A 12369-nucleotide genomic window follows, 5' to 3' on the forward strand; every position below is an offset into this window, starting at 1 on the left:
GCACCGCTACCGCCCGGCCGACTTAGTCTTCCCAGTGGTGATGTTTACACACACCACACGAGGTACTAATTTAAGGCTGAGTCGACCTTGGGGAGGCACAGGACCGGTTCAGATATTCCGTCACCGACGTTGGGAGATGCGAGCGGGAATCGAATTTTGGTCGCCGAGTTCGTAGAGCAATGCGCTAACGATTCAACCACCTACAACTCTTTGTCTTCGTTATATACACACACACGGGATACCATATATATCAAGCGCGACATCAACCGGACACAGAGACACTCCTGGGAACCCTGAAAGGAACGGAACTGGGGGAAAACCCGGACTGCCCCGTGCTCTCCATCAGAATCGGCGTCTGGGGGCAGCTGGGTGTGAGTCACTGCTTACCAAACCTTGTGAACTCTGACGGAGCCCATCAGCGAATTCGTCTATCCACCGAGTTAATTAGTTTAGCGTTACTGTCACCGTCAGCCGACATTATTCATCCGTTTGACAAACGGCTCGAAGCAATTAAAGCAAGGCTCTTGTTCCGCGACTAAATCACCTTGAACACGCCCGATCACGTGATATATCACTCAGAAGCTAAGCGGGTGTTGAGCCTGGCCGGTACTCGAATGGGAGACCTATAGGGCCTGCTGCAGGCGCTGTAGGGCGCGGAGAGGGCTGACAACGCTCAGTGTCTCTCCGCTTCGTGCAAGGTGGGAGGGGTATTCTCCGGGTTCCTCCCACGTGCAGCCAAACTCTCGTGAACGGAATTGGATGCAATCGCCTCAACGTGGGGGCGAGGGGGGGGGGAAGCAAAGGGGCACTTCTGAAAGAGTCTTGAGACTCAACGAGGCTTTGCAGGTTAAGCAGAGGCACGTTCCACAGAGCCAATGGGCAACGGGAGACAGAGTCTTGACCCATTGACCCAGAAAAGCTCAACTCAGCACACGGCCACGCTGGCGGTTGACGTCGCTAGAAGCAGCGCAAGGGCCCAGGAGTGTCTCCTACTGCGCGCACGTGAGCGCGTGAGCGCGTGCGAGTGTATAAAACAATGCAAGCGAGAATTGTGTGAGGAGTGATTGAATTAAAAGGAAAAAACGATGCATTACCACGAGCAAGGCACACGGGTCACTGCACAGCACAACACTGGGGATCGGCAGCGCTGCGTTTACCTGCTCCCACCACCAGCCTGAAGCACAGGAACACCGGCTGGGGATGCACACAGACGCACGCACGCAGACGAACACGGACACGTATGCAGATATATTCACACACACACACGGGCACACGTGCACACATCCAGATTCCCACACACAAATTCATGCATGCACGCGCAGAAATAAGCACACACGTGCACACAAACACAAGCACACACACGGGCAGACGGAACCACACACAAATGCGCACACACACACAGACACACACGCGCACTGTTAAACCACGTGTGTGCGTGTGTGCGTGTATGTGTGCGGACGTCAGCGTGTGTGTGCGGACGTCAGCGTGTGTGCGTGTGCGTGCCGATGCTCGGCCGCGCCGTGCTCCGTGCGCGAGCGAGCTACCTTGTGGTCGCCCATGCACACATTGGCGCCGATGTTGTTGTAGACGGGGACCGCGTCCTCCCCCTCTCCCTGAACACGCACGCACACGCGCGCACACGCGTGCACACACACGCGTGCACACACACGCGTGAACACACACACACGCGCGCACACACACACACGCACGCACACACACACACGCACGCACACACACGCGCGCACACACACGCACACACACGCGCGCACACACACGCACACACACGCGCGCACACACACGCACGCACACACACGCGTGCATACACACGCGTGCACACACACGCGTGCACACACACGCGTGCACACACACACACGCGCGCACACACACACGTACACGAACACGCACGCGCACACACGACAAGAGTCCCCCGGCCGTTAGAACCGGAGCCACCAGCGTACGAACCGCCGGTGATAGAAACCGAATGTCAACGTCGTCCGTAGACGCTGAGCAGCTCGTCGCCCGGGAGGGCCAAACAAGCGTGGGCGACCTCTGGTGTCGCTTCACGCGGCGGCGGGACAACAAGACGCAGACACGGTTTTGATTTCCCACCCGTGTGCGTACAGGCGTACGTGTGCGTGTAATATCGTCGGTGCGTGCGTGTGCATGTACGCGTAATGCCACCCACCTCCTCGTGTGCCGTGCCGGCCTTTGTAGGTGCTCACTAACAGCACTTGCCGCAACATTATATTAAGGCTACATAGGGGAACTTTCTCTTTGCGTGAGCATGCTCGTATGTGTGGTGCGTATCTTTGCATGTTTGTGGACGTGCGAGTGCATGTGTGCGTGTTTGTGATGGACACGGGGGATCTTTGTATTTGTATGCACATGCATGTACGTGTGCGTGTACGTGTGCGTGTACGTGTGCGTGTACGCGCGTGCACGTCTTTTTTGTGAGCGTGCGTGTATTTGTGGTGCGATTCTTTCTCCGAGCGCACGCACGCGCGTGTGTGAGTGTGTGCGCTCACAGCACTTGCCCAAACAGTCTGTGACGGCTACACGGGGGATCTTTCTTTTGTGTGAGCGTGTGTGAGCGTGTCACCTTGTGGAAGAGCTCGCGTGCCGAGTGGGACATGAGCACGCGGTCGCACCAGGCCGGGCAGCGCGTGTTCATGTAGCTCCTGCCCTGGCTGCTGTCCTCGCTGTACGGGTAGCTGCGCACACCGAGTCACAGAGCCCACGCGTGGCCCGCATTGAGCGTCGTCGGTGCCCCATGTATTGGCACCGCACCGCGTACTCGGTTACGGTCGAGTCGACCGAGGGGAGGCCCAGGACTGGGCCGTGGGCGAGAATGGAACTCGGCTCGCCACATCCGGAGCGCAGCGCGCATACCGATGCGCCGCCGTGCCCCACTCGCACACAAACTGGCACATAAAAGAAAACGCACAAATGCACGAACACACACCCACACGCAGAAACACACAAACACATATATACACCCACACACACAAACACATACACACAGGAACGCGCAGACGCGTGCACGCACACACCCTCCCAATCACGTAGACGCGGGGAGCGATGGCTGGGGTCAGCCAGTGGAATGCATCACGCTGATTGTTCACCGCAGCCAGGGACAGGCAGCGCTGATCGTGGCGCCGTCCCCCTCTCTGACCCCGCGCGAGCGCATCAATTAACAACGGCCACACCTGCGGTGGCTGCGTGACTCAGAGGGCCCGGGGGGCGCCGAGCCGTCAACCCCTGAGATCCTGGGTTCGAATACCGGTTTCAGCCACTGGCCGCCGATTAAACCGTGTACCTCAAGTATAGCGAGTCGATGGTATTAGCCTGGCCACCAATGACCGACGTAGACACTCACAGAGTCACTTAGAGACCCACGGACTCACGCAGAGAGACCCATCAACTCTCATAGACTGAGTTGTGATTAAACCCACTTCTCGGGTGTAACGGAGCCGATGGTCACCAATTTGACCGCGCAAAAATAAACACCATCACGTTCAATATGGTTCTTCTGCGAATATTGCTTTGCCCGTAATTTCCTTGCTTGCAGCGGGTTCCGCACACCACAATCCAGAAGCGAGCGGCACCACCGTGGAGGCCGTGGGGTCATCCATGCCGCAGGCCTCCGTCTCACCTGGGAGGAAAGCCGATGTCCTGCTCCCAGAGACGGTCCTTGAAGGCCAAGAACTCCCGGTCAAATCTGTGCAGCTGGGAACGTCAAATGAAGAGGTGTGGAGTGTGGGGTGAGGGACAGGGGGCACCAAGGCGGGAGAGGAGGCACGGAGCAGTCGACGTTTAAACTCGGGTCCGTGTGTGTGCACGGGAACTAGATCCTGGCAGGAGCGCAGGCAGGAACTAGGCCTGGTGACAGTGGGATAGACACTGTGTCTGCAGTTTGATTGAAAGCTTTCGTGACTGCAGTAATTCATATTCTTAGCTCTTTCGGTAAAGTCACGCTGAAGGGAAACAATAAAATAATAAAATATATATAAAACAATAAAAATTCTCACGACGTTTGGACCATAACACAAACGGTCAGGTGTGATGACGACCGAATTTTTATTGTTTTATATATATTTTATATTTTATTGTTTCCATTCAACGTGACTTTACCGAAAGAGCTAAGAATATAAAAACTGTGTCTGCAGTTTAACACGTAGGCTTTCGCAACCAATATCATCAATAATATAAATCTGGTTGTCATACTCAGATTGTACATGTTATGGATTTGCTCTTCAACACAACCGGTGTGCTGTACTAATGACGAATTGGCATGTTCTGTTAACATAACAAACCTTACTAATTTGCTGTGTCGGGTGGTGGTGGGTTTAACGACAGATTTATATTTACGAGATCTAACCCACAAAACCTATATTACTGTGTCCGCAGCCTGTAGGATAGACACTGTCTGCAACCTGTGTGGGGATTATTTCACCTCTTAATCGTGTTCACCCAGGCAAGACGTTTTTTCAGGAGGGTCCTGCCAAGCTTTTTGCAGATGGAGGAAACAACCGCTACGTGTATCCCAAAACAAGGAATCTGCAAGTAAAGTTTTAAAATCGGGCATTGAGTCTACGCTAACAAGTTCCATGGGCAGGAGCGGCGGGGGGAGGGGGGAGAGGCACGCACATCACTGCCGTTGTCTTCGCGGAAGATGCCCTGGTGAATGTACTCAAAGAGCTTCTTCTCCATGCGCAGCACCACCTACACCACACACACCACACACATACACACAGAGATCCCCCACTTTAATATACTGTTGGGGCAAGTGTGGTTAGCGAGTAGCACCTATGAAGGCCGACACGGCACACGAGGGGGGGGGTGGTGGTCATCACCACGCCCGGCTACCTTTGTTTCTCAATGCTGATGCTTCCACACAGCAGCAGGTACTCATTTAAGGCTGAGTAGACCTAGGGGAGGTCCAGGACCAGTTCAATATTCGCCACTTTTATTGGGCGTGAGCGGGAATCGAACCTGGGTCTCCGGGTTCCTTGTGCAGTGCGCTAACCATGACGTCACTGTCCCCCCACAACATAAATACACAGCACATGTATGTGCAGTGAAGTTGGGAATAACTACGGGAGACACACATAGTCTACGGGAGACACACGGACTACGGGAGACACACACACAGACTAAGGGAAACACACCCATGGACTACGGGAAACACACAGACTATGAGAGGCACATACACGGACTACGGGAGACACACACGCGGACTACTGGAGACACACGGACTACGGGAAACACACACACGGACTACGGGAGACACACACACGGACTACGGGAGACACACACACGGACTACGGGAAACACACACACGGACTACGGGAAACACACACATGGACTACGGAAGACATACAGACTACGGGAGACACACACACGGACTACGGGAAACACACACACGGACTACGGGAGACACACACACGGACTACAGGAGACACACGGACTACAGGAAACACACCCATGGACTACGGGAAACACACAGACTATGAGAGGCACACACACGGACTACGGGAGACACACACGCGGACTACGGGAGACACACACACGGACTACGGGAGACACACACACGGACTACGGGAAACACACACACGGACTACGGAAGACATACAGACTACGGGAGACACACACACGGACTACGGGAAACACACACACACGGACTACGGAAGACATACGGACTACGGGAGACACACACACGGACTACGGGAAACACACACACGGACTACGGAAGACATACGGACTACGGGAGACACACACACGGACTACGGGAGACACACGGACTACGGGAAACACACACATGGACTACGGGAAACACACACATGGACTACGGGAAACACACACACAGACTAAGAGAGGCACACACACGACTACGGGAGACACACACACGGACTACGGGAGACACACACACGGACTACGGGAAACACACAGACTACGAGAGGCACACACACGGACTACGGGTGACACACACACGGACTACGGGAGACACACACACGGACTACGGGAAACACACACACGGACTACGGGAAACACACGGACTACGGGAAACACACATGGACTATGGGAAACACACACGGACTACGAAAGGCACACACACGTACTACGGGAGGCACATACACGGAATACGGGAGACACACATGGACTACGGGAAACACACACACATGGATTACGGGAAACACATGGACTACGGGAAACACACACACAGACTACGGGAAACACACACACGGACTACGAGAGGCACACACACGGACTACGGGAGACAAACACACGGACTACGGGAGACACACACACGGGAAACACACACGGACTACGGGAGACACACACACGGACTACGGGAGACAAACACACACGGATTACGGGAAACACACGGACTACAGGAGGCACACACAGACTACGGGAGACACACACACAGACTACGGGAGACACACACACGGACTACGGGAGACACACACACGGACTACGGGAGACACACACACGGACTACGGGAGACACACACACGGACTACGGGAGACACACACACGGACTACGGGAGACACACACGGACTACACACGGACTACGGGAGACACACACACGGACTACGGGAGACACACACACGGACTACGGGAGACACACACATGGACTACGGGAGACACACACGGACTACGGGAGATGCACACAACCTATCGCAGATGACTACAGGAGACAAACACTGACTACGGGAGCAACACATGGACTACGGGAGATGCACACGGACTGTTATAGGACAGGGCCGGGGAACCAGTTGTGTGCGGCTGTCCTTACTGAGTGCTGGAATGGACCTTTGGTGGGCAGCCACACACACCTTGCACTACAATTAGAAACACAGCATTGTTACCGGATTAAAGGATTTACCTCTCTAGTACCCGATTAGTGCGGCTAAAATGCTAGCAGCGTTGGATAAAAATCGTTTGCGGGCTGTTTAGAAGTGGCAGCCCCGACTGACGTGGCTGCGGGCCGTCGTGTGACGAAGTCAGGGGCCGTATCCGGGCCGTGGGCCGTAGGTTGTCCACCCATGTCATGGGGGGGATATTTGTCCTTTGTGCGGGTGAATGTGCGTGTGCGCGTGCGTGGCTCTCTGACTGTATCTGTGGGATGGTGGCACGGTGGTTAGCGCACTGCGTTACGAACCCAACGACCTAAGTTCGAATTTCCACTAATGCCCAGTTTAGACTCCGCCTTAAATGAGTAGCTGGTGCGAAGTGTAAATATCGCCAATAGGGAGGACAACAAAGGCGTGTTGCAAGCCACCCATCCCCTCGTGCGTCTGTACTGGGACCTCTGTGTTTGTTGTGTGCGTGTGCTCGTGTGTAATCCCATGCGTCTGGGTGTCGCCGCCACTGCGGAGCCACGGACCTTGCGGTCGTTGTTGGACTCGGTGTAGACGATGCGATCCACCTCGTCCGTGTTCGGCGTCTTCACCGTCTCCAGTGTCGCCTCTCCACACAGCGACTGGGTACGACACACACACACACACAGGGTTCATGTTACACACACACGAACCAAGTGTACGCACACACACGAACCAAGTGTACGCACACACACAGGGTTAATGTACACACAATAACGGCGCCATTCACCACTCAGTGGCGGTGACGTCACCACAGCGCTTGTATGTATGTTGAACTTCCTTTGCACTGTACGTAGCTAACTTTGCTATCGAGCCTGGCACAAGCCAGTGTACCTAGCCTGGCGTGTGCCAGGCTAGGTACACTTTGACGCCAAGTGAAGTGTGGAAGGCTCTCGCTACTGGTAGGCAGTCACGGGGCAGACCCGAGTTGTATGGGTTGACTGATTGTGGCAGGCTAGGTGCATACTGAGGCCGTCACGTGAAGTGCAGAATGCTCACAGCTGGCAGGTCACGGGAGAGACCCAGGTGGTATCGACTGACTGACCAAGACGACTGGCAAACGGTGCTCCTCACACACTTACACGGCCCTTTAGTCAATCCACTGGTGGAGGTGGGCCTTTCCCAAAGGTGTGCAGGTCACGGGGGCCATTTGACCATACTTCACCATGCTTGTCAGTATGTGGATTGGTTAAGGCGGTGGGGGGGGGGCAGTAAATGCCGGCGCATAGTAAAGCGCAAATAATTTATTTTGCCGCACTGCCCACTGGTGACAATGTAGGGGGGGCAACTTTACTACTTTCCGCAATAGCCCCCCCCCCCCCCCCCCCACTGGGAGTAGCGTGACCGTAGGAGGCTGGTGGCCTTTGGTAGGGTCTCGCGGACAGCAGGGGTAGGTGGGCCAGTGTGGGGGCACTCCAGTGGAAGTGAAAAAGTGAAAGGAGGAAGCCACTTAGTGGGGAGTCCGCGATGAGAGGGTGGACAATACAAACAGCCCCGCACACACGCACGCACGCACGCACACACGCGCGCACTCGCCCACTCCCAGGCCCTGAATGGTAATCGCTCTGCAATTGAAACTAAATGCGCGAGGGGCCCATGAATCGCTAAGTTGGCCATCTCTCGCCAGTGTTCGGCCGAACCGACCCCGTGAAATCAAACCTGACCCCCGACCCCCGTACACAAACATCTGTAGTCTGACAAACCGCCACGTACGGCGCGACAAAGCCTCCGCTCGGGCCGCCCCGGCACCACAATGGGGCCGCACAAGGCCCATAAAGGGCCCCTGTAGAGCGGCACAAAGGGTTCCCCCCGCGTGCGTTTCACATGCGGAGAGGGCGGCACAAAAGGGGGGCGGCGGCCAGGCAGGCCTCCAGCAGATGGCTGCGGTGCGCCGACAAAGGCGTCTCCGTTCTGCCTGGTTAAACCCCGCCGCCCGCGAAAGCTGTTTAACAGATTACGGATGCCGCCCGCCACCCAACAGTCCCTCTCAGCTGTCACTGTTTCTGTTTGGGCGACAAAACGGCAGTGCCCCTCCCACCGCCCCCCCCCCCTTCAATCAGCCCTCGCCGCCCCCCCCCCCCAAAGCTCGCACAGCCGGAGCAGATCAAGTTATAATGAGGGGCCCTCCTACCCCGCTCACTCGTTATTTACATTTTACAAAAGCATTCTCCTACTGCAGAAAAGAGGGGGTTGCCCCCCCCCCAGCCCCAACCCCCGTTTGACGGAACGGACGCGGAAATCTGCGGAGGTTTTGCGGACGCCCGGAGGGGTCTCTTCTCTCTCCGGGACCGGAGAGAGATGAAGCAGCCTCAAACGCCGATGTCAGAGTTGGGGATTAATTGCCGAATAGCCCCGATGGACGGCACAGAGCGAGCAGGAAGAGCGAGCAGGTTGGCAAATCGGAAAGGTTGCGAGTTCAAATCCTGGTTGGGGGTTGACTCGTCCACCCATCATCATCCCTCCCTCCGAGGTCAGTAAAACCGAGTACCACTTGGTGGGGAAGTCAACAGCGACGGTCCTAGGGATAGACTCGCCCCCGCCATATGAATTAGGAATTTCCAGTACTGGCTCCGCAGGGCTGTAAACAGGAGATGAGCACCGTCTCTATGCTCATTTGAGCCAGAAAACCGCTCTCACTTTGACCTGACAGCTAGATACACTAAACGTACAGCCATACATCTAGCCAGATTATTGTTATTATTATTGTGCCTGTTTACCCAGGAAAGCCTCACCGAGTCTTGGGACTCTTTTTTTAATAGGATCCTGCCAAGTACTAAAGGGAGCTGTTGCTCTGTGTGATCCCAATTAAGTAATTTGCTGTGTAATTGTTTTACTTCTGGCAAGAAACTGGATAAAACCCATGCAAAACGGGTGGGGGGGGAACGTACAAATTCCACGCAGAAAGGTGCCTAAGCGGGGAATCGAACCCGGGTGCTTCTTTGCTGCGAGGCCCAAGCGTTAGCACCACACCCCTCGAGACGCAGCACCCTACAGCCGGGCCGGCAGGCAGCAGCAGCGGCAAGGCAGGGCCAGGCGGACGGCCCCCCCCTCACACGACCCCCACCCCCAGCTGCACCCCCAAGCTCTCGCGACTCAGCGGCAGCCGCCGGTGCACGCCCCACGAAGTGCCCCCGGGTTGGACGGGGGGTATGTGTCTGTCTTTGCATGTGTGTCTGTGTGTGTGTTTGGGATAGTAGGGGGCACAGATGGTGCATCAGAACCAGTCATCTCAGTCAGTCGACCCATGGCACTTGGGTCTGTCCCGTGACCTCACGTCAGCGGGTGTTCGACACTTCACGTGGCTTTAAAGTGCATATAGCATGGCACAAGCTCTGTGGTGACGTCACCGCAACTTAGTGGCAAATGGCGGTTGTTGTTGTTGTGTTTGGGATGCGGTAGTATAGTGGTTAGCGCACGACGCTACGAGCCCGGCACCCGAGTTCGACTCCTGCTCGTGGCCACCAACACCAGTGTGGAATATCTGAAACTGCTCTGGGACCTCCCCTAGGTCGACTCAGCTTCAAATGAGTACCTGGTGCAGTGTGATGTGTAAAACATCGCCAACAGGGACACAATGGCGGCCGGGCGTGGTGCTGGCCAACCGCCCCCTCGTGTGCCGTGTCCGCCAGCGTAGGTGCTCGCTAACAGCACTTGCCCCTACAGTCTTTTAAGGCTACACGGGGGATCTTCGTCATAGTGTTCCACGTCTGTGTGCTCTTACCTCCACCACCTGCCTGGCGTCGAGCCGGAAGTTGAAGTCTCCGAAAATAAAGAACGGCACGGTCTGGTATCGCCGGTCAGAGATCCTGAACCACCAGGAACACAACAAACACAACAACAACACGTTACACGATGTAAACTTGCAGTACACGAGCCAATAGCAGAGAAACAATCATCTAGAACTTAATAGTACTCAACATTATACAGAATACAACAGCCTGTTACACAAACAAATATTACACACTAAACATAGTACGCATCATGACATGAGAAAGCATTAAACAGTGCAACACAAAGCGCTGCACAGACATAACAAAGTACTCCTGATACAACACATCGCACGACATAATATTACACGTTACACAACACACAGGTACGTGGAGGGGAGCAGAGTGAGATGAGAGGTGAGAGGTAGGACAGTGCGTGGAGGGGAGTAGAGTGAGATGAGAGGGGAGAGGCAGGAGAGTGAATGGAGGGGGGTTAAGTGAGATATGAGAGGTAGGAGAGTGTGTGGAGGGGAGTAGAGTGAGATGAGAGGGGAGAGGTAGGAGAGTGAGTGGAGGGGAGTGGAGTAAGATGAGAGGGAGAGGCAGGAGAGTGAGTGGAGGGGAGTGGAGTGAGATGAGAGGGGAGAGGCAGGAGAGTGCGTGGAGGGGAGTGGAGTGAGATGAGAGGCAGGAGAGTGAGTGGAGGGGAGTAGAGTGAGATGAGAGGGGAGAGGTAGGAGAGTGAGTGGAGGATAGCTGCAAGTCGAGGCAGCAGGCCCCGGGCCCACCTGTCGAGCACGTGCGAGAGCGCGCGCTGCCGGTTGCTCGAGTACACCGAGGGGCTCTCCTCCCATGCCGTGATGTTGGAGGCGTCGTGGAACAGGTGGATGTTGATCAGGTCAAAGACGCTGTGCACAAGGGCGGGCATGAGCACAGAAGGGTAGCCCTGGGGTCAGAATACGACTGCAGTTCATTTCACCCCCAACCCCTCCATCCCCCTGCTCCCTGGCCAGTTTTAATTGTTTGGTGACAGCTGCAACAATGTCGGCAGGGAGCCTCATCGTTCCCTTCCTTGACACAGACCAATGCCAATTTGAACAGATTGCATGAAACCCTGGGAATCACCAACCTACACTGTGTCGGTGACGCCACTGCCGCTGCTGTGTTGGCAGTGGTGCACAGACGCAAATAATTACCAAAATAACTCTACACATTCGTCTTAAAAGGAAAAGGCTGGGCGCGGTGCAGGGAGGCTGGGCGCGGTGCAGGGAGGCTGGGCGCGGTGCAGGGAGGCTGGGCGCGGTGCAGGGAGGCTGGGCGCGGTGCAGGGGGGCTGGGCGCGATGCAGGGAGACTGGGCGCGGTGCAGGGAGGCTGGGTGCGACGTAGGGCGTTTAGACCGGGGTGAGGCAGTGCCTTGCGAGAGCGAGCGGCTTACCTGTCACTAATGCTCCACCTCGTCCTGATGTAGCCCTTCCGCGACCACTTGCACTGCGGGGGTGGAGGATAGCGATATGGGCGGCAGGCATCAGCGGTAACTCTCACTCACGGCCGCGCACAGCGACGCGGGAGTGCACGAGGTGGCCAGCACGCCCGCTCTACGTCGCAAGTGCGCCTCGTGTTCCGGGCCCGGTGGCGTTGGGCCCCGTCGTGCGCTCCACGGATGGAGACGCGTGCCCTCCGGTTCCGTGGTGGGGGTGGCGGGGATTTAACTCTTACACAACCGGAGTAAGCCCAACACACACGCGCGCGCCGTGCATCGCACGCAGCGTGCAGAGT

The 12369-nt window shown here is 56.0% G+C and overlaps 1 protein-coding gene across 2 annotated transcripts in view; it reads right to left on the reverse strand.

The window, feature by feature from the left end:
- The window catches only part of INPP5A (inositol polyphosphate-5-phosphatase A), a 43541-nt gene that overhangs the window by 4947 nt on the left and 26225 nt on the right, over window positions 1-12369 (reverse strand). Inside the window, exons 7-15 of one of the 2 annotated variants that reach the window (XM_032952467.2) lie at window positions 12029-12081; window positions 11380-11499; window positions 10606-10690; window positions 7391-7486; window positions 4648-4722; window positions 3653-3726; window positions 2600-2711; window positions 1545-1613; window positions 1158-1194 (exon numbers count right to left, since the gene is read on the reverse strand). In XM_032952467.2, the coding sequence (XP_032808358.1) occupies window positions 1158-1194; window positions 1545-1613; window positions 2600-2711; window positions 3653-3726; window positions 4648-4722; window positions 7391-7486; window positions 10606-10690; window positions 11380-11499; window positions 12029-12081 (721 nt within the window). Of the gene's footprint in view, window positions 1-1094; window positions 1195-1544; window positions 1614-2599; window positions 2712-3652; window positions 3727-4647; window positions 4723-7390; window positions 7487-10605; window positions 10691-11379; window positions 11500-12028; window positions 12082-12369 lie in introns of both variants that reach the window. The other variant, XM_032952468.2, reaches the window with a different exon arrangement.

Source organism: Petromyzon marinus, chromosome 11, assembly GCF_048934315.1.
Source record: "Petromyzon marinus isolate PM22_M1 ecotype Great Lakes invasive population chromosome 11, UKy_Petmar_22M1.pri1.0, whole genome shotgun sequence".
Taxonomy (NCBI): domain Eukaryota; kingdom Metazoa; phylum Chordata; class Hyperoartia; order Petromyzontiformes; family Petromyzontidae; genus Petromyzon; species Petromyzon marinus.